At 39.6% G+C, this 20956-nt stretch overlaps 1 protein-coding gene across 1 annotated transcript in view; it reads left to right on the top strand.

Annotated features, from left to right (window-relative positions):
* The first annotated feature begins 10377 nt into the window (after window positions 1-10377).
* The window catches only part of smpd3 (sphingomyelin phosphodiesterase 3), a 35726-nt gene continuing 25147 nt past the window's right edge, over window positions 10378-20956 (top strand). The window contains exons 1-3 of the mRNA XM_040133638.1: window positions 10378-10679; window positions 15019-15270; window positions 15414-16371. Of these exons, the coding sequence (XP_039989572.1) occupies window positions 10378-10679; window positions 15019-15270; window positions 15414-16371 (1512 nt within the window). The remainder of the gene's footprint in view (window positions 10680-15018; window positions 15271-15413; window positions 16372-20956) is intronic.

The following is a 20956-nucleotide window of genomic DNA, read 5'->3' on the forward strand; positions in this document are numbered from 1 at the left end:
GACCAGAGTGTTCAAATATTTGCCACCTTTCCATCTACTATCTTATCACCTGTAAGCTACAAAAACAAAAACTACCAGTGTACCAAAACCTTGATGTGTTCCCTCATGCTCTGAGTCAGCCTTGTCCCATTTGTTGTCATGAGAGCAGCAATGTTGCTCAAGAGCAGGTGGCAGCAGGTCCTGATCTGATCGAATTACTGAACTGATTACATTGTGTCTCATAGTGATGGTATATTATGCTACCACTAACCATGTTATGCAACCACAATTACACTGACGAAGGAGACGGAGAGACGGAGAGAGAGGAAGAGGGTGTGATCTCTTGATGGCTCAAGATACTCATATTTTAAGTGTAGTAGCTACTGTAAATTAATTTAATAACAACAAAGAGTGGGAATATTAAATCTTTAACACTCAGCCATTCAGGTCTCAGCCTCTCATTTCTTGAAAATGGGTGCAAATGGTTTGCACCAACCTGTGGCAAAAGCACTCATGAGAGTGAAAAAATATTTTTGCAGTATTGGTGACCAGAGGCAGATGTGTAATCCAGTCAAAGCACAGTTCAAACTAGAAAAAATACATTATAAACTTTAGGAATATACTATGAGCAGGTGGAGTCTGGGTTTCGTGTTCAATCACAGGATCACTAATTTTATTCCCCCTTAACACAGCAGACAGTTAATGTAGCAGAACTAGAGTCCAGAACCAATCACACTACAACTACATCAACTTGAACTACATTGAATGCGTTTCTATTGTTACTGTCTGTTCAATGTATTTCTTGCCACACTAGTAGCATGGCTGTAGGGACGGCAATGCTGGTCCGTCAGTCGGTCTGTCGATCACTTTGGTCTACACAGAAATATATTAATATTCACCATGTGGATAGTCACCAAACTCTGTACAGATATTCATGGTGACAAGAGGCTGAATCCTAGTAAATTGGTGATCCCTTGTCTTTTCCTCTAGTGTCAACAGCAGCTTGACATTTGTGGTTCAGAGGGGAATATCTTGAGAATTGGGTTTAAATTCTAATGACTTTGGTGATCCCTCACATTTCAACTAGTGCCACCATCAGGTTATTTTTTTTAAATTTGTGCACACTTTAGCTAAGGAATGAATATTTGCAAAGCTAATGCTATTCCCATTAGCCCTAGTAGATTGTGTTTAGTGCTACAGTAAGTAGCAAATCTTAGCATGCTAACATGCTGCACTAAGATGGTGAACATACTAACCATTATACCTGCTAAAGATTAGTATGTTAGCATTGTCACCTATGAGCATCTTAGCATGGTGATGTTAGCATTTATCTCCCACTGTGCTAAGGTACAGCCTCACAGAGCTGTTAGCATGGCTGTAGACTCTTAGTCTTGTTTTTTCCTTGAGAATCTAAAAGACAGTGTTTTGTTAGTCTCAGATGGTTACATTTATACAAAAGTGGCATCTAATCTAACGACAACCCTCTACAGATTTATGATTAATCACATTAAAAGTTGTAATTTGACGTACCATACATTTACACCTTTACAAATGAAAAGAGTTTTAATGGTGCAAAACTGGGCAGGTTTTAGTGTTTTTGCAGTTGTGTGTGCACACCTCGGCCAACTGAAGACATAGAAACTGGACATTAGGTGGAACGAGCAGTCCAAACCACATGCGCAGTTTTGTCGCAAAACAACTACCCAACCCGATCAGCATAAACACAATCACAGCTTCACCCTCCTCAACACAAACAGCTTCCTTTGGAGCCAGGAAGTTATTAAAATGGTGCATTATCAGTGCATAATTGTCTTGTGCAACATGAAAATGACAGTGTAACTGTGTTTTTGCACAAAATTACACACACACACATTTTTCATAACAGTAATTCACTGAAATTGCTGGTGGTTTCCAGTTTTACCATACACAAGCACATACTCTATAAACGTATATGTGCTGCACAGACACACGTATAGCAGACCTCCTGAGACGATCTATAATATAGCTCTGAAATATTGAGGGTAAATAGCTGCAGGCTCTGCCCCAGTTGATGATAAGTAATTTGACAGCTTCTCCCATCCAGTTGAGAAGCCAGCGCGATCATGGGAGTTGTTGTTCTGCTCCACTGTTCCCATAGCCCTGACTTCAGCCCATCCAGGGAAAAACATGGGTTATGCTTGAAACATCACTTGTTTCAAGTATAGCCCCCATTGGACCATGAAACATGAACTAAACACCCGACATGCTTCATAGTAGCAGTATACATGTGCTTCTCGTAAGTGTGTGTGTGGTTGTGTTTCTCACCACATTATACAGATACCCTGCAAACACAGTATGTGTGTGAGAGCCGAAGATGTGTCCTGAGTGTGCCTGTGTGTGTTCTCTGTACACTGACAGGCAGCTACACTAGTACAGTTACTAAGTGCATGTGACTAGGTCGCCATGACAACAGAACTCCCTGGGGTCTGCTGAGAGCACAGTGACGTCACTGGCCTTTGCATGTATGTGTGTGCTCATGTGTGTACAGTACGCTATATGTGTCATTTGCTGAATTAACTGCCGGTCCTGCAGAATCTGCTGAAGTACACGGTGTGTGTGTGAGAAACAGACACAGGAAATTAAAAGGAAAGAAGAAGAAAAGAAGGGAGAGAGAATACAAAAAGCATAAAAAGAGGCAAGAGGAGACAAAAGACTGACAAAGGAAAATTAAAGGATGCATTAGATGCAGAGAGGGGGCATAAATACTCTGATGTGTACTTCAGCACTATTTTAGTTTCTGCCAGATGGTCTTATTTGCCTTATCTCTATTCCCTCATCATAGATTTCTGAGCTGTGTTTGTGCTGTGTGTGCTCTTTGTGTGTGTGTGTGTGTGTGTGTGTGTGTGTGTGTGTGTGTGTGTGTGTGTGTGTGTGTGTGTGTGTGTGTGTGTGTGTGTGTGTGTGTGTGTGTGTGTATGTGTGTGGGCTTGTTTTACTTAATGGGGTCCAAAAACTGGAAGCTATACCTGCTATACTTGTGGGGTCCGACAGCTTTGTGGGGACCAAATTGCTGGACCTCACAAGTTGGCTGTTTGAGGTTTAGGACTTGGTTTTCAGGGCCAAAGGTAAGGGATAGGTGTTAACCACCAAAACATTCAGTTTTGATGGTTAAGGTTAGGGTAATGGGCTGGAATGCATTATGTCAACAACGGGTCCCCATGAATATGGTAAAATAAGGAGGTGTGTGCGTGTGTGTGTGTGTGTGTGTATATGTGTGGGTCTGTATCACTCAATGTTCTATCCTCTCTCCTCCATAACAAATTGGTCATTGATTATTGTATCGACAAACAGACTCACATACATGCACATGAACACACACACAGGATTTTTAATCCTCACACAGTGTGCATGTACATACAGTGTAAATACACAGATGTCATACACACCCAAACACTCTTACGGGGTAAATATACACGCTACCCACATGCCTATATATACACACACTCTGGAGCAGTGAGTGCTAGCTCACATTTTTTTCCTGTGTATGCAGACAGACAGTAATGGGCTGATGGGGAAATTCTCTGAAACAGATCTTTGGGAAAACTTTAACATACTACAGTTTCTAAGCTGACACTCATTTATCACTCATTTCCCGGTTGTCGATCTGTGCATCCTAATGAGCTTCCCAGTACACTGAGGTGTGATTGCTATTAGGGGATGTGTTTTGGTAAGTGTGATTAGCGATGTGACAGGCAAGCAGGGCCTGATAACTAATAAGGTTTTACGGCCTGAATAACACACTAAAGCCAAGCAAGACTTACTATTTAGTCACAAACGTAAACAGAAATTTCAGAGCTTTCATGTAAACATGAAATCTTTTAAAACCTCTCTTAACTCTGCAACTAACTACCCATGGCCCCAACATGGGGAGGAACCTCAAAGAAGCCTGAAATTAAAGGTTTCATTTATGTGCAATTTTGAAATTCTACATTATTAGCCTCATAAGTTAATTATTCTTGGTGGATGAATAAACGGTTTGACAGACAGTTCACCCATTTTACAATAAGTCAGTACTGGTTAGTAGAACCCAGCTAGCTAACATTGTAAGAGACAGAAAGGTGAGACAGAAAGAGACAGAGATGTTTTCGAATCTTTTTGGCTTCTGACATCTTGAAAAAATTTAAGATGTCTATGGGTTGTGAACAGCTCCACCAAATAGTGATCTTTCCCTCTAAACTTCTCACATAGTTTCATTTCGATACATGTTCAAATGATCCAATATATCACCAAAAATCAAAGATCAGTGAAAAAGTCTAAAAACTGAAAACAGATTTGTGTATTAGAACTTTGGTTATTCTTCTTTTCTCTCCCAATAATCATCTGCAGCAGCTACAACAGTAAAATGCTGCTCGCGCACTGATGTTTCAGTAATAATCATCTTATGATGTCAAATTCTGGCCTTAGGAATGAACTGTGAGCCCAAATCAACTCAGTTTGAGTGTACATGTGTGACTATCAAATACACTCTAGGGCAGAGTTGAAGTAAACCTTTTCTAGCAGTTGATCTTTTAACCCCATTCAGGAGTTAAAACTTGACTCTTGAGGGAGTTAAAACACTAATCACATCTAGAGTAAAATCCAAATCTCACCTTGAGTTAATTTTAATGTCTGTCAACTGTCAACACTTAGAAATACAGTATGTTTCATTTAACAGTTATGGAGTTAATATTTCAAAACACTGAAAAGGTTATAGGTGAAACTGACTTAAAAAAAAACACCATATTGATTACTAAAAATGTCTTACTTTTATTTAATAACTCCATAGTGTGTTCAAAACTCCATTCTGCATGGATACTTATGTACCTTGTGTAACAAGTTACATTTTGAATGAAGAACTTTCTTCACTAAAGTGTAAACATGTTAGAGCAAACATTCACATTTAAAACAAACTGCTGCTGTATAAGGGGACTTTAACAGTTGGGAAATTTTGTGGTCAAATGGAAATGACAAATAAATAAAAATGAATAAATAAGTTTAAAAAAAAAAGAAATTCTTTTTTTAAATAGTCAACAAAGAGGAATTTGGTGATCTAGACCCATGAGAAATCAGTAACAAATACCTTAGACATGGATTAATTTGTTAGAATGTTTGCCAAGGGAAATATGAGACTGATGGATAGATAGATAGATAGATATTCAGAATAAAAAAATATATCAAGGAAACCTCTCTGGCCCTGTTCAGACTTGGCATTACATGCATCTCATGTGATCCAATCACAAGTGGACAGCTCTAAGTACGTCTGTTCACACCTGGCATTAGAATGCATCTCCACATGTGCCTCGAGTGACTGCTTGTGATTGGATCTCACCTCCCTGCTCTATATTCAAATAAACATGTACATCAATTCCACTTGCAAAGACCAAGTGCGTTGTATTTTTTTAACCGGCGAGAGACAGCAATGCACTTCCCGTGCCTAGGTTGCCGGAAAGTAAAAGAAGAAGAAGAAGAAGAGATCAAAACAATACAGACTGTACGTACATCAGCTTATGCAGTGGATGTCAGTTAATTCGGTGGTCCGACAGTGTGGCCCAGGACACTTCTGCATACACATCACTAAAAGAATGTGGCCATATGCAGCCAAGACTACCTCCACATTTGGTCTCAGAGATCAGATCTCAATGCGTCTTGGGTACATTAACACCTGTACTTAGAGCTGTCCACTTGTGATCAGATCACCTAAGACACATGTTAACACCTGGTATGAATAGGCACAAGTGACTCACCGTAAACATGCATACATTTAAGTCTCAATGCATATGTCTTTGGACTGTTTTTTGTTTGATATGTCTGCGTCTGAATGTGCAGGTGTGTTTTTGCCACTAAAATGTGTGCTCACATTCTCTTGGATCTTGTGCCATCATTGTGGATTTTGTGTCACTCCCTAAAAGCCCATGTATTTGGGTATGAATTATGCACTGCTGCATTTCCCCTGATAAGGGGGGCGTCTGCAATTCCAAAAAGACAATTACTCACATGATCTGAGGAAAACAGTCCTGTCAAAAAGTAGAAGCCTTTTGTAGGGGGATTTAACATAGCATCATAAAAGAGGCATAATATGAACAAAGCCTGTATTGCATTTAAAGGTTGTCACACTACACCACTTGTCAATCATCATGGTGAGCTGTCTGCCTTGAAACAGCATCCAATATTGCCCATCTGCAATAATTATAGCAGTGCTGATCTTTTGATTAACTTAATTGTTTTCTCTTTTTTCTCCTTTGTTGTTCTTTTCACGCTGTTTCTCCAAGCCTTACCCTGTAAGCTACAACCTGATCACTGGCTCTATGACACCAAAAATATATGTAGAGAATATATCTAAAGCAAGGGATAGCTTGAAATCTTGGGAAACACACTAATTCGCTTTCTGGCCAAGAGTAAGATGAAAAGATCGATACCACTCTCATGTCTACCCAGTAAATATAAAGCTAGAGCCAACAGGTGTTTAGCTTAGCTTATTTTAGCTGAAGACCATGAATGTTAAATCATTGATTTTTATTTTTCATAAAATAAATCCAAGAATGTAGGCTGTCTGTATTTATTTTTGAAGATTTCAAATAAGTGAATATTGGACTTAAGTTAATAATGCAAACAACTTGGTGATAATCAGGTAATTAAAGTATCATCATTTTTATTTCTCCTTTAATTTTTTTAGTTGATTGCTTCGAGAGACTGATCTGCATTATATTAAGAAGCTCTTTGGTATTTTCTCTCAATTTTCCTCTACATTATCTTAATTATTAAAGGAAGCATTTTCCGAGCCATACTCGTCATTAGACAAACTTGTTTACTGCAAACTATGGAGAACAGTGTCCTGTGACCACAGGGGGCAAAAAAAAGTTTTTTGAAGATCAAGAACAGTCCAAATAACGGTTATTTTGAACTGAAATTCCATTGTAATTATCCATGTGTTGTTTCATGAAACCAAATACAATGAGCCATAAATGGTTCATTTTAATGAGGAAAGACGGCAATTTGCACCTTAAATGCCAGGCAGCAGTACATTGAATGAATTTGTCTGGATTAGAGTTTATGTTGCGAGGAAAGCCTTTTGTTTGCTTCCTTTCATTAATTCACTGACTTTCGCCCTGCCTGCTCAGTCCTCTGTTTATGCTAAATGCATACTAGAGTGTCATCAATTAGAGGGCTAAGCAGTGCTTTAACCAATTACCATCACAGTCACATTCATTATCTTAAATATACAGTGACTACAGGTCATAACCTCAGTCTTAAGCATAACATCAAATGTTATGTGGATGTTGTATTTACTCAGTTAAAAGTATTGTCTGTCAACCTGCTAATCTGCCAGACAATGTCATATCAAGTCAGAAAGCCATTCAGACAGTAAACCAGTTTGTCCGTCAGTCAGTCAGTCAGTCAGTCAGCTGGAAGCACACCAATCATGCTAGTCAGACCTACTGGTGGGTCAGCAGGTAATCTCTTCATCTCTCACCCAGTCAACAAGACAACCGCACTCCAGGAAGTCAATCAGTAGCAGGCGGCAAGTCAGTCTTCTTAGTAAACAGGGGGCTGTTCTGTCATAACATGAATCTTGACTATACACAAAGGTTTTGACCGTACAGAAGAAGATTACTAGGATGGCGGAGGAAGAGATTATTGTTTTCTGATTCAGATGTGCTATTCAGAGGACGAGCCCGTCTAACAAAAGAGTCACATTTTGGAAGAAAATAGCAGACTGTTGTGACAAATGGCTCATACAGAGGCGTTTTGTTGAAAAATACTCCATCTTGAAAAGATAAAAGAACAGACCCCAGATGCAGAACTAATATTTGACTGACTATGTTCCATCGTTGTTTTTTTTTAATTGTTGCAATGTGTAATACTGGTCACTGTATACAAAAAGAGGGTGAAAGAATTGATTGCCAGCTAATTATTAAAAATAAAACAAATATAACAGTATTATCTTTTTCTTTTAACTTTACAGGCTTGATTACATTTTTGAGTCAATTGGTTGAAAACTATATTACAAGCTATCATATTATTGAACAGTTGTACCATTAGTACAGTTGCTTAACAATGTAATTTAGACAGGGTGTGTGAGTGCAACGAGTTAGCACAATGTGTGTACATCAGATGGTGAATTTCAGCCGTGTGGTTAAATGGATAATGGAATCATTTTGTCATCCTGTAGATGATGCACTGTGTTAACTTAAAAACTTGAGGTTGTTGTACTGTTCCTCTGTTTTTCCCTGTGGGGTATATGAGGTTACAGTAAGGTCAGCACTCTCTTTGTGTCATTCTAAACCTTAGATGTTGACATGAATGAATTAACCTATTCATTATTCATTCATGCTGGTGGAATTGATTCTCTTCCCACTCTGGCTTGTGATGGTATTAAAGTCTGTTGGAAAGCATTAAAGGGCTGTAATTCCTGGTTAAATCATCTGTGGGCAGGAAGAAAATAAGATCTTTTAAACATTAGTGGTTCGTGTCACATTGATTTTCATCCTCTTCATTACCATTTATTACCTGTACCTGTAAGGGACCTTAATTATTAAAACGTGGTGGAAGCATAATTTCTGTTGTTACCGTAGTGGAATAGCTTTTACTTTTATTTGTGCTCTAGTTAGCAACTTCAGCATTAACTTTATAGCTTAGCTACATCATTATGCTTGTCTATAATCTTTTTATTTACATTTATCAATACACCCAGTATATTACAAACTTTGTATTGAGACAATGTATTGACCTAATCTAACATTAAGTGCTGATTAATGAAACCTTGCATTAACTAAGGCTACAGTTTTATATTTTGTTAGCGTGGTTGTTGACAAGCTAGTTTTCTAGTCCAGCAAACTAGCTTGAGACCTACCAGAGACTGCAGTGTACTGAAAAAATTTTTAAACAATAAAAATAGCTAGATTCATGTTTTTATAAAAACTGAAAACTGACCACAGATTCCATTTTGTTTGCTTGTCTGCTTCCCCATGGGACCACGTGAGATGACATCACGTGAGGTGGTGCATTGCTCTCTGATTGCTCCCTTTGGCCGATAATCTTAATAAGATTCTGTAGTGTGTGATGTGTCATTATTTTATAATCTTGTAGTGTATGCGTGTTTAAGATTAGAGAGAAGATAATCCTTGAAGTTTCTCCTTATGTACACGATGAAACCCGATTTCAAAATTGAGTCTGAGCCCAGCTTAAGGATATTTGAAATTACAGTGTTTTTACTTTCTGTTTTTACTTATTGCTTGCTTGCTTAATTTTACTTTTAATTCTGTTTCAAGGAAAGTCATGATAAGGGTCAAATAATTTGAGGCTCTTTTGGGAACTCCTTTTGATTTAAAACTGAAACTTTTAATTCTGTAGCCACAAAAAGTCCATAGTGTTAACATATTTCAGTGTGTTGTTTTTATGCTTGTGGACCAAAAAAGCAGAAAACATATCAAAATAGAAAAATTTAGTTTAATAGTTTATAAATTATTTAGCTTTACATGACACTGTAATGGCCCACACTTGTTGAATCTCTGACAGTGAGAAGTAGTTAGCAGTCAGATTTAACATCTACTGTGATTCTAACTGAACTACATGCCATTGATTATTAATACTGATTTTATTAGAGATCCATTGTAATTTAATGCAATTCTCTTCAACTAGATGAGATTTCATGCAATCCACTATAGGTTTTGATAGGTAATATCAGTGCTGAAAACCTGTATGTCTTCTAAAACATAAAAAAAACAAAGCACACTTAATATAATTCTCATATGCACAAGACAAACCATAGCTGTAATATTTGCCTGTGTATTTGTCCCTTTATTTGTGTGTATGTATTCACCAGCATTATGAAATTTTTTGATGTTCATTTTGCTCGAAGCATGCTTTACATCAGAGCAAGTCAATCACTAATCTGCTTCTTTTTACTCCCCCCTCTCTCTCCCCCTCCCTGTTTCTTTCCTCTGTTGTTCTATCGATCTGATCACTTTCTTCAGGTCTTGAGGAAATGGTGTTGATGTTTAACGGCAGCCCCCTCTAGAGGTCGTTGGAGTCCTCACAGTCATAGATCCGTCACCAAGGGAAAAACTCCCATCATGGCAACCCCCTACCTCCAGTCTGCGCTCCTTGACCCTTCCTGTAGAGGGTGTAATTGTTGAGGGAGGGGTAGTGAGACTTGGACAAGCTTGTCTGTGAAAATAAAAATCACCCAAACCATGTAGTGTAGCTTTCTCCAAGGAGGGGGGAGGGTCTACATTTGAGTCAGATTTATTTTTAAAATATTGCTGTTTATCTCTGAAACAAATTTGTACTTGTGTAAAAAGTTCATGTGGGTGTGGTCGGACTGTGCGCGGTGAATAGAAAGTGACAGAGGGGAAGAAAGAGAGAGAAAGAAGGAAAGAGATGGTCCTCCATACCACCCCTTACTCCAGTGCCTGTCTGCACTTCTTGGATGGCTTATCATGGAGTTTGGTGTTCCCCTGCTACTGGCTCCTTGACCGGCTTCTGGCCTCGTGCGTGGCCACCTCACTGGAGAAGCACCAGCGCTCCCAGGACCCCTGCTCCTTCCTCACCCTGTGTGTCCTGATCTCTGCACCCCTTTACCTGCTCCTCCTCCTCGCCTCCCTGCCTTTTGCCCTACTGGGCTTCATCATCTGGGCTCCTCTGCAAGCCGTCCGCGGGCCCTACTTGTATACCTACCGCAGGTTAGTGTTGACCTTGGAGAAAATGGCACAAATATTTTATACTATTACTACTATTTCTTGTTGTCAAATTAACTAACAAATAAGACAGTTGGTAACATCTACGGCACGACTGTCGTGTCAGTCGTGTTAGTGTTTTTCAAAATTGTCTCATTCTCCTCCCTGGTGTCTTTTGCTTCATGAGAAGGATCAGCTCATCAGATTTGATTTGTGGATAGCTTTTAGAAAATACATCTATATACTATGAATTTGTTTTATGAAATATGTTTTATGTGAAAAATATTACTGGAAAAATTATACTGCCAGGATTACGTTGAGTGACCATAAACCATGAAGCATAGTACAAAGTGCAGGACCGGACGCTCTGGCATCCTGACTCTCCTGTGCGATTAGATTTAGGCAACAAAAACACTTTGGTTGGGGTTAGGGAAAGATCGTGGTTTCAGATCAATAAATAAATGTTAGGTCAACATGTCGTGTCTGGTGCTTCAAGTTACTGTTGGCATTTTCAACATTTAACCAAGACGGCAATCTTTCCCCAACCTTAACCAAGTGCTTTGAGTGGCTGAACACTCAATGCACTTGAATGTTTTGCACAAAATTCATTATGAACAGTGAGCAACCTTGCAGATACGTTCATTAAACATGTTGATAAAAAGCATTATTCAGGTGGCCTTACATCTCTCTCAAAATATATTTGCTGTTGCAATTACAGTAGTACTATATAAACATATTTTTGGTGACAAGGTTGATATAGACAGTAGGCTTATTGTCAGTGTTGTTTTGTGCATTTTTAATTTGTGCATAAAAATATCTGATTGGATATAAAAAAAAAGACACAATGCGACAAAGTGCAATGAAAATGGACATAGCAAATAAGTCCTGACATACACAAAGCATGTGACTTAAACATCACTCGTCACTGAAGAGACAAAAAATGGTGGCAGATGAAAACTTCAGATATTTGTGGATTGATGAGGAGACTGTAAACTTCCTAAAATTAATAGATGTAGGAAATATAAATTCTATATTTGAAGATTTGAGTGACTTTAGTGAAGAATTTGAGAGTTACCTCTTCTGCACTGGTTAATATGCACCTCACTCTGGAAGTTCGGTTAAAATTTGCATTGCATTTAGATGGCTTGAATGGCCATGAAACTTCAGGCGGTCTTGATTGTATCATCAGCACGAAAGACGAGAAACCATGTTAGAAAATATACGGCTCCTTGATATAGATTCAAAAGTTCGAGACCTGTGTACATAAAATATAAGGATAGGCATCAATTATGACTCGAAAAAGTGCATTTCAGTACAAACCATTCAAACCCAGAGCTGACGATTACAGCACTAAAAGTGCACTTAAATTTTGCAAAAACCCTGCAATAGGCCCATGGGTAGGATAAAGTTTATCAAATTGGTGGGAAAAACACAATTTCTCAGAAACAAAGTCAAAATTGATAAAACTGACGGCCATAACATAAACATACATACACTTTCATACTGGAATTAACAGTTGGTAAAAAAAATACCCCAGCAACCAGCATTTTGTTTAGATTGGAAGAGATGTACTTTTAAGGGGGCTGTAACAGATTATATATACAGATTACACTTTCACTCAGTCGTCACTATGAACTCATTTTACATCTGATTGGATAAACACACCGTTCACGCGGCCATCATTAGTCTTTGCTTTTGATTTTTAAACCGGCTTTTCTGGAAACAGAATCAGTTTGAGATGAGAAATAGGCCATGCAGTTGAGGAGTCATGCTTCCTTTGATATCTAGAGAGCCAGTTGTTCACATTGTTTGGAGATTTCAAGAAGCAGAAAAGGGAAAAGGGAAAAGGGAGTCATTATCTACTGTGAATAGTTTGCGCACTGGTCTGGCCTTTAGCTGTCAGGCTAAATCAGTTCTCAGTGGGTGTTTGGTTATCCAAACAACCGGCGGCTACCCACGTGGCTACCCACCATAACCACAAACTTTGAAATACTGTATTTAGCTCTGTTTGCTGTGGAAGAGCAGCACTCTCTTCTAGCAACTCAGCAGATTCCCCAGTAAGACACTGTGTAATATGATGTAAGATGTTACCTTTGTTATCTGTGTTTGTTTTCAGTAATTAAACTGCTGTCCTAACATTAAGGTGGTAATGGTTTGTTGAATTTTATGGGTACCACCTGTTTTAACAAAATAAGATGAAAGAGCAGTTATCCCTATGGAGTGAGCCAGAGTGCAGTAGCAAAAAGCAGAAGGAGGATAAAGTCAGATATGGGTAGAAAAAAATAATGAAATGAAAATAACATTTGTAATATGTAACACAGAAAATGATATAAATATATATATAACAAACAATTGGGAAACATTATGACTTCTAGCATCATTATAGTATGTTAGTGCAGACAATTTCCCACATTACTATCCAGTGTAAATAAGCATAAATCTTTTCAAAAACAGACAGCCTTTTTGTTTTAAGAGAAAAAGAGAGAAAAGTTATTACATATTTCCTTACCTGTTTCCCAGCATGACCAGAATATACCTGCACATTTGTGGAGGGTTCCTGGGGCTTCTTGACAGGAACTTTAGTTGTTGAAATTTAGGTGCTTCAAAACTCATGCTCTAGTCTGTCATTCCAATTTGAACTGATCAGGAAGGGTACTATACTGTCATGCGTATGTCATATACAGGCTAGAGTAGATCAAGGAGAAGAGGACTGAAGGGAACCTATTGAGACTTGTATAAACTAAGCTAATTCATTCATCTCTTAAACCAGGGCAAGTTCTGTCATGGTTTACTTTTTTATATCTGTCATTAACATCTTCCTTATTTATGAAGTGTCTTACAGCCAGTGGAGTTCAAATTTGCAAGTTTTTGAGTAACACGTTGGTGCATCTGTCTGTCTCTCTGTCTGTACACTAGGGATGCAAATTTTAAGCAATTTCCTTAATATAAAGTCGGCCACATTACCAATCAATTGTTTTTTTAACTGTTAACAATTCAGTTAATTGTTGATATTTTATGACTTACTGTGGTCTTTTTCCATAATAAAACCATTTTTTATCCACTGAAGTGAAAATTAGGAACTTTAAGAATAGATTAAGGAAACACCAAGTTAATTGAATTATAAATTAAACAACACAAAATCATTACGTACTTGTCCTGGACATCTGCACCGCAGCTACAGCAGTGCGCCCAGCTGCCTGACACACAGCTCCTGGCCTGCGTTAACCGAGTAGCTGCTTGATGCTTGTGTTGAAGATGGTAGTTGGCGTATGCATGAGCCTCAGATAGCTAGCTAAACTGGAAAGCTACCAGACAACAACTTTGTGGAAATGTCCCACCGTTATGCTGTATGCTATGTGGCTTTCTTTGCACAGTGAGCACAGAAAGCCACGCTGCTACTTCTTTGCGCTGCATTCATTTTATGATATGTGGGGCCATTAGGGGCAGTCAGCAAACACATGTTGCGCCCTCTCACTAAACAGTAGGAGGCACAACCTAATGGTGTAACAAGGTACTACATCAAACTACAGTACATTTTTTGACAGTTACACCATATGCCCTCGTCTTCTTCGTTGTCCATTAACATATTTTTAATCGCTTAAATTATTAATAGCAATTAATCAATAATTGACTGATCATTAACATCTCACTGTAGACCCATCCCTTTAAAGCCAGAAACTCAAAGTGACATAAACTTAATAAAAGTGGATATTTACTCCACAGCTTTTCCCCACAGAGCAGCTGATCTGATCAGGCCTTAGAGCACCTGGCTATGTAAACCAGTATACTGTATTCACGAGAACCCTAGAAACTGCTTTACCACCATGATGCTTTAAGACATACAGCTTACAGTATGTCTAGCAGCCCTACAGTAATACTGTAACCAGCAGCTGAATAGCTTAGCTTAGTTTAGTATAAATACTGGAAGCAGGGGGAAATTGACTCTGGAACTATTTCTTGAGCAACAATTTTATGAGGTTACCAGGTGAGACAGCTGAGACTCCAGGAAGTCTCTTCCTCCCTGTAAAACCAGAAACTGTTTTAACACTTTGTTGTTTTTTTTTGTATAGTTTAAACAAATGAGACATAATAGACTAATTAGTGAGCTCTAGAGGTGCTTTGCCAGGGTAGCTGTTTTCCCCCAGCATCCAGTCTTTATGCTAAGCTAAGTTAACCTTTACCTTTATATTGAGCAGTCATCTAACCTCCAAAAAGAAAGCAAATAAGCGCCTTTTCCTAAACTGTCAGACTATACTTTTAATACATTATCAGGGGGTTGGGGTTATTTGGGTACTCCAAAGCTTCTGTTTTACCTAATATCATATTTCTTTCTTACTTTGTGCAGACCAGACAAACACCAGGCCGAGCAGGGCCAGGCAGGGCTAGGGGGCATAGGGATTGGGGAATGGAGGCCTCAGGGCAGAAGCTTCTGTTTCTGCAGTGCCAACGTATGCCTGCTGCCCGACTCCCTGGCCAGGTTCAACAACCTGTCAGACACCCACAGGAGAGCCCGTGAGGTGGGAAAGAGGATCCGAAATGGTGCCAGTCGGCCTCAAATAAAAATCTACATCGACTCACCTACCAACACTTCCATCAGGTGAGGAGAGCTTTCTCCTGGGCTCCTCCTGCTTATGTCTTAGCAGTAATAAAACCATTGTCATGTCATAAATTACATTCAAACAAATATATTTTGAACACTTATTTCTCTCTGTCCTTCTTTCTCTCTGTTAAATTCCTCAGTGCGGCGTCCTTCAGCAGCCTTGCCACAGGTTTCCGTCGTACCTCCTCTCTGGACCAGCGCCCAGACCAAACACACACCAACAACGGCCCAGCCGACACTGAAACTGAACCCCTCACTGAGTGCCCAATTCACCCCTCAGGTGCTGCTGACTGTCCTGTACACCCAGCTGCAGGAGACCAGGGCTCCTTTGGATGCCCCCTTCACCCAGACGGAGCAGACCCCATGGCAGGCTGCCACCTCCACCCAAAGGGGGCTAACAACAGCTCAGACTGTCCTGTTCACACCTCAGGAGAGGCTCCAGACTGCCCCATGCATTCAACAGGGCTTCAAAGTGTCCCCGGCCATCATGACTGTCCCATGCATGGTGAAGGGACCCAGCCAAAATCCTCCACAGACTGCCCACGTCCCACGTCAGGGGTTCAAATCAGCATCAGCGCCCCAGAACCAGACCCCCAGGAGGAGGAGGCCGAAACAGGGAACCATCGGCCTGGAGATCAGGCAGGCGGAGACACGAGCAGCATGACTGCCTCCAGGGAATCTCTTGCTCGTTACCATGGAGGTGACAGCGGAGTAGGTATATCCTCCAATAATACTCTCTCTCACGTTCCTCGCACGTCAATCTTTAAGCGCCCGGGACGAAAACGCCGCCATGGAGATGAGACATTCGACCACGAGATCTCTGCCTTTTTCCCTGCCAACTTGGATTTCCTGGCTCTCCAGGAAGTGTTTGACCACGGGTCGACGACTAGACTGCGGCAGCAATTGCATCGCTACTTTCCCTACGTGCTGAGCGATGTTGGCCGGTATGGCTGGAAAGGCTGCTGTTCCCGGTTCAAATTCCTGAACAGTGGGCTGATGCTGGCCAGCCGCTACCCAATTTTGGATGCACGGTATGAGTGCTACCCCAACGGGAGAGGGGAGGACGCACTGGCAGCCAAAGGAGCGCTGTTTGCCAAGGTCAGAGGTTTTACTTGACTTTCACTTTACTACCTTGGCTCTGTCCTGTTAAACCTCTCAAGGCAACCTCACAGTGACAACAAAACTCCAGGATGTTACTTAACCCAGCCAAGAAATAGACCAATACTTCAGTTTTAGTACAAATTAAGCAAACCAGATATAAAGTGTTATGGAGTGGCCTTCATAGGTGCTAGTGGGTTGATTATTTTACCTTTGGACATAGAAAGTCTATCTGTCTCCCTCTGCTTCTTTATGTTAAGCTAAGCTAAGTTAACTATCTCCTGGATCCAGCCTCATTCTGAATGGACACACAATGGGTGGGGGGGGTCTCACTGAACGTTTTTCAGTTATCATACATCCTATTGTTTTTATTATATTCAATCTGTTCTCTGTACCTGTTGCCTTGAGTCTGATCACAGTGTTTGCTACAAGACTGTATGGAGTTGAATACAGTGTACATTTCTATTTACTTTTGCACTTAACTTTACCGATATGAGTCCTGTAGAGTCAGGAGGAGTATTTCCTCTCAGACAGCCAAGATGGGTCAAAGCCTGTCGTCTTATGCTTGTCGTGGGATGCAGCTGTAACAGTAGGAGAACTGCCAGTGCTCTCACCAGGACTAGCTTCCTTGCCATCAGCAGCATAGCTGCTTGCATCCTCGCCACAGTCGCCAGATTGTGTGTGTTTAAAAAAACGCTAATGTTTTGGCCTGACTTTCAGACATTTGGGGCCAGCGTCTGTCCATCTTTGGTTTTAGAGGGATTTATAACACTTGTTGGAAAGCTTTTATTGCACTTAACGTAACGAGTTGTCAACCTGTCTCTTCTGCTCCACTCTGTTCTGTGTGTGTAGGGAGGGGCTGAGACACACACACGGTGAAACAGAAAGCAGAGGAGAGGAGAGAAACACTGCAAAACGCAGTAAAGATTCTCACACTGAACTGAAATGAAAAAAGTCAGTGGTAAGGGGAACACTATATATGTAGAAAGGGCTGCTATTTAGAGGCTTTGACAAGCCTTCAGGACAATGATTTTTAGTAGAATAAGACAGTTTGACTCCTTATGTATTTCCTGGAACCTTTTTAAAATCATAATGCATGTCTTTCTAGTCACACTGCAGATGCAGCAGGGAAAATATTCCTCATATTGTTTGATTTTAAACTGGGCTGAATTAGAACTAAATGTCACTGTGGGTCTAATTTTACACTTTTCCTGCAGCAGATATGTGTTTATGCTCTGAATGCTGCTTGGTGCTATTTCAGCCAAAAGCTGATTCTGTCATCTCTGATGATGTTATCTGTAACTTGTATCTGCCCATTAATTCTATTGTTACTAAATTAATTTATTATACATTTGTGAAAGAGGGTGTTAGTGTGAAAGAGGGATGGAGAGTCACGGTTAAAATGACCTGCCAGCCATCTGTATTAATTACTGTAGATCTTTGTAGTATGGTAAAGCATCATGTGGGAAAAGATTTCAACATCGAAAATTCCGATTCTCTTCCTATGGTAAAAAACTTTAATCAGTATCTATCTGTTCTATCTACTATTGACACAATATGTCTGGGAATCCAGGGATTGCAGGCAGTACTTGGTAGATACACTTACACCCGCATCCATTCACATATTACACATCTGTCACTGTGGTGAGTGCACCCACCCCAGTAATTACAGAATACTCACAACATTTCCACAACTCACGCTGCTGTGTGGAAAAAGCAAAAAAAAAAAAAAAAAATGTTGTCATGGGTTTTCAAGGTCTTCAGCATAACTTATTTGTTAATAAATGTGCATTATCCCACATACACAAGTGTTAATGTACTGTATGAAAACACAATGATAAACAAAATAATATGATTTACAGGATAATTTTCAGCTGATGATTTGTTTAGACTTATTCAGATGAAATAATATATTTTGAAATTCTGTGTCAGATCAAAATTTGGATAGATTTTTTTAGGTGTAGCCATTAGAATGCAACACAGATACCATAAGACTGTCAGGGATGGATGACACTTGAATAACTCCCTGCATTCATGTGCATTTACTGGCGCGTCCCAGATTCTCCATTCACTTGTATATTTTCACACAGTTTCACCTTCAGGTTATTAGGCTGCCCAAAAATTAGTCAGTCAGAAAACAACAGATTATGTGTAAGTGAGTGTATTGTAATTCTGTTTAGAGCTGTAATTAATTATAATTTTTATTATCAATGAATCTCTTGATTACTTTTTTAGATGAGTTGATTAATAATTCAGCTGATAAAATGTCAGAAAATAGTGAAAAATTCCCACCACAACTTCTCAGAGCCCGAGGTGATGTTTTCAAATTCCCTTGTTTTCTTCCAACCAACAGTCCAAAACCAAAAGATATTAAATTTACAAGCAGCAACATTATACTTGAGAACCTGAAAACATCAAAAGTTTGCCATTTTTGACCAAAACGATTAATCAACATTACAACCACATTGAAAACATTGTTAAATTTTGGAACTGTTGACAGTGGCGTGTTTAAGATATAGATATTAAGATAAGCCCCATTAAGATATCTCCTAAATCATAAAAAAACTGATAAACCTCTTTACATCCTAAAATAAATTTAAATCCGTATTTTTATTTAAAATCTGTTACTATAACATTTTCATATATATGGGCTTACCACTGGTTTATTTACAGTTATTTGGATTTACTATCATTGATTGATTTGCTCAGTTGCATGTTCAGTGGGTGTGGTTCACCATTGACTGAATTTTTTTCAGTGGATCAGGAATCCTTCATCTGCACCCAGGACAGCACTATGATGATAGGTCTGTATAGCAGTGGGGCATTTCACTCGTGTTATGTTTTTATACTTGGAGACACTGAAAAATCTTGCACACAAAGTCATTAGTTATGGATGCTTGAGAGTTGTTCCAGTTGCTCTACCTCCCAGTAGTAACTGAGAGATATCCTGTCATGTTTCCCATTGCAGTCAGAAGCTGCAGTATAAGCACTAAGTTTAAGAGTCCATTAGGCACCTCCAGCAGAAAGACAGAGCCCATTTAGATATGACATGACAAGATGTGCAATCTTAATGCATGGTGGAGGCACTTTCACAGTGGTTCCACTGTACCACCCCAGGAAGCAGGATGGGTTTATTACATGGCTGCCAGTGCACTAATGTGGGCTACATGGAGAGTGATTGGGTTTCTATAGTGGCTACCAGTGTGCATTTTCCCATATGAGTTTGATTCATGCTTCTTCTTGAACTGCTGTCTGTTTTATCCACCATAATAAGAAAAGACACAGTCCTCTTTAGTGAGAAAAACTAGTAGTGCACAGTGTAAAGCTTAAACAGACAATGTGCAATGTATCAGTGAAGAATTGAGCAACAGTTGAGTATGTCCTATTGTGTCTGTGTCTGTGTGTGTTTGTTTGTCTGTGCCCCTGTGTTGACAGTCTGTGAGTTCATTAATCAGCCACGTACTGTGACTGTCAAGATGTGAGTCTGGAGCTGATCCAGTTCCTGCTGGGGACAGATCCGCTTTATGTGACCTGATGCTGATGATGGGTACCTGTATGTGTGAGAGTATCTATTTGTTGATGTCCGTTCATGCCCTTACATATACCAGATCTAGTAGAGACACACTCTATCACAGCTTGCACTCTGACAGTCTCATCCTGTTAGCCCTGCTGCCGGCTGACTGTGACTGCAGCTTACAAGCTGGCCTCACATTCCTGTTTCACCACCTCCTTGTATATGAGGTCACTCCAGTTCCTTCTGACAAGCTGGCATGTACATGTCTCAATTCAAGCTGCTTATGCTCCCAACTGACAGAAAAGGAAACCAGTTTAACAATGTTAAGCAAAATTATTCTCCTTACTGCCAGGAAATAGTTATTTAGGCTACAGCTACACCCACGTCTCTATGAGTCCAGCATGATTGACACAGCATGATTGATGTAAAATCCTCCTTAGCTGGTCTTCATACTAATCAAGGATACATGAAGAATTGGTATACTTGGCTTTACACATGTAAAAATGTCGCTCTGTTTACCCATTATATCATTTCTTTTCTAGATTTTTTTCTGTTGTCGCTCTGGATTTTTGTCGCAAATGAGCTTCAAAACAATTAATTGGTGCTTCATTAGCCAGTGCTTGCTTGAGCTGCTATATTAGCATGTGTTTGAGCAAAGCAGCACAAAAATGGACACATTTCAGACTGTAATTTCAAGAAAAATAACAAAATTGGTTTGTTCAAACTAATGAGAAACACCAATTGTGAGGAAGAAAGTTCATTCCTTACCTTGGGAATAGTAGTTTGATAAAGTAAACTTAAGTCAAGATCCACTTACTAGCATTTTGCGGATCTCATGGCGCATTAAGTTTGCTGAGTTGTCATGGAGATGGTTCAGCTGTCAGTTGTCTGTTGTTTTCATTCAGTCTCTTGTCCAGGGTCTTTGCTTTTTCACGGATGCAGCATTCCCCACAACTGCTGCAATGGTCACAAGTTGTTTCTCAAATGTTCACTGGGTGATTTTGGATGACACTGATACACAATAAATTTGCTGTTTAGGTATAATGATTTCCTTCTCCTTTTCCTATGTGA

The sequence above is a fragment of the Xiphias gladius genome, chromosome 8 (genome assembly GCF_016859285.1).
Source record: "Xiphias gladius isolate SHS-SW01 ecotype Sanya breed wild chromosome 8, ASM1685928v1, whole genome shotgun sequence".
NCBI classification, from domain to species: domain Eukaryota; kingdom Metazoa; phylum Chordata; class Actinopteri; order Istiophoriformes; family Xiphiidae; genus Xiphias; species Xiphias gladius.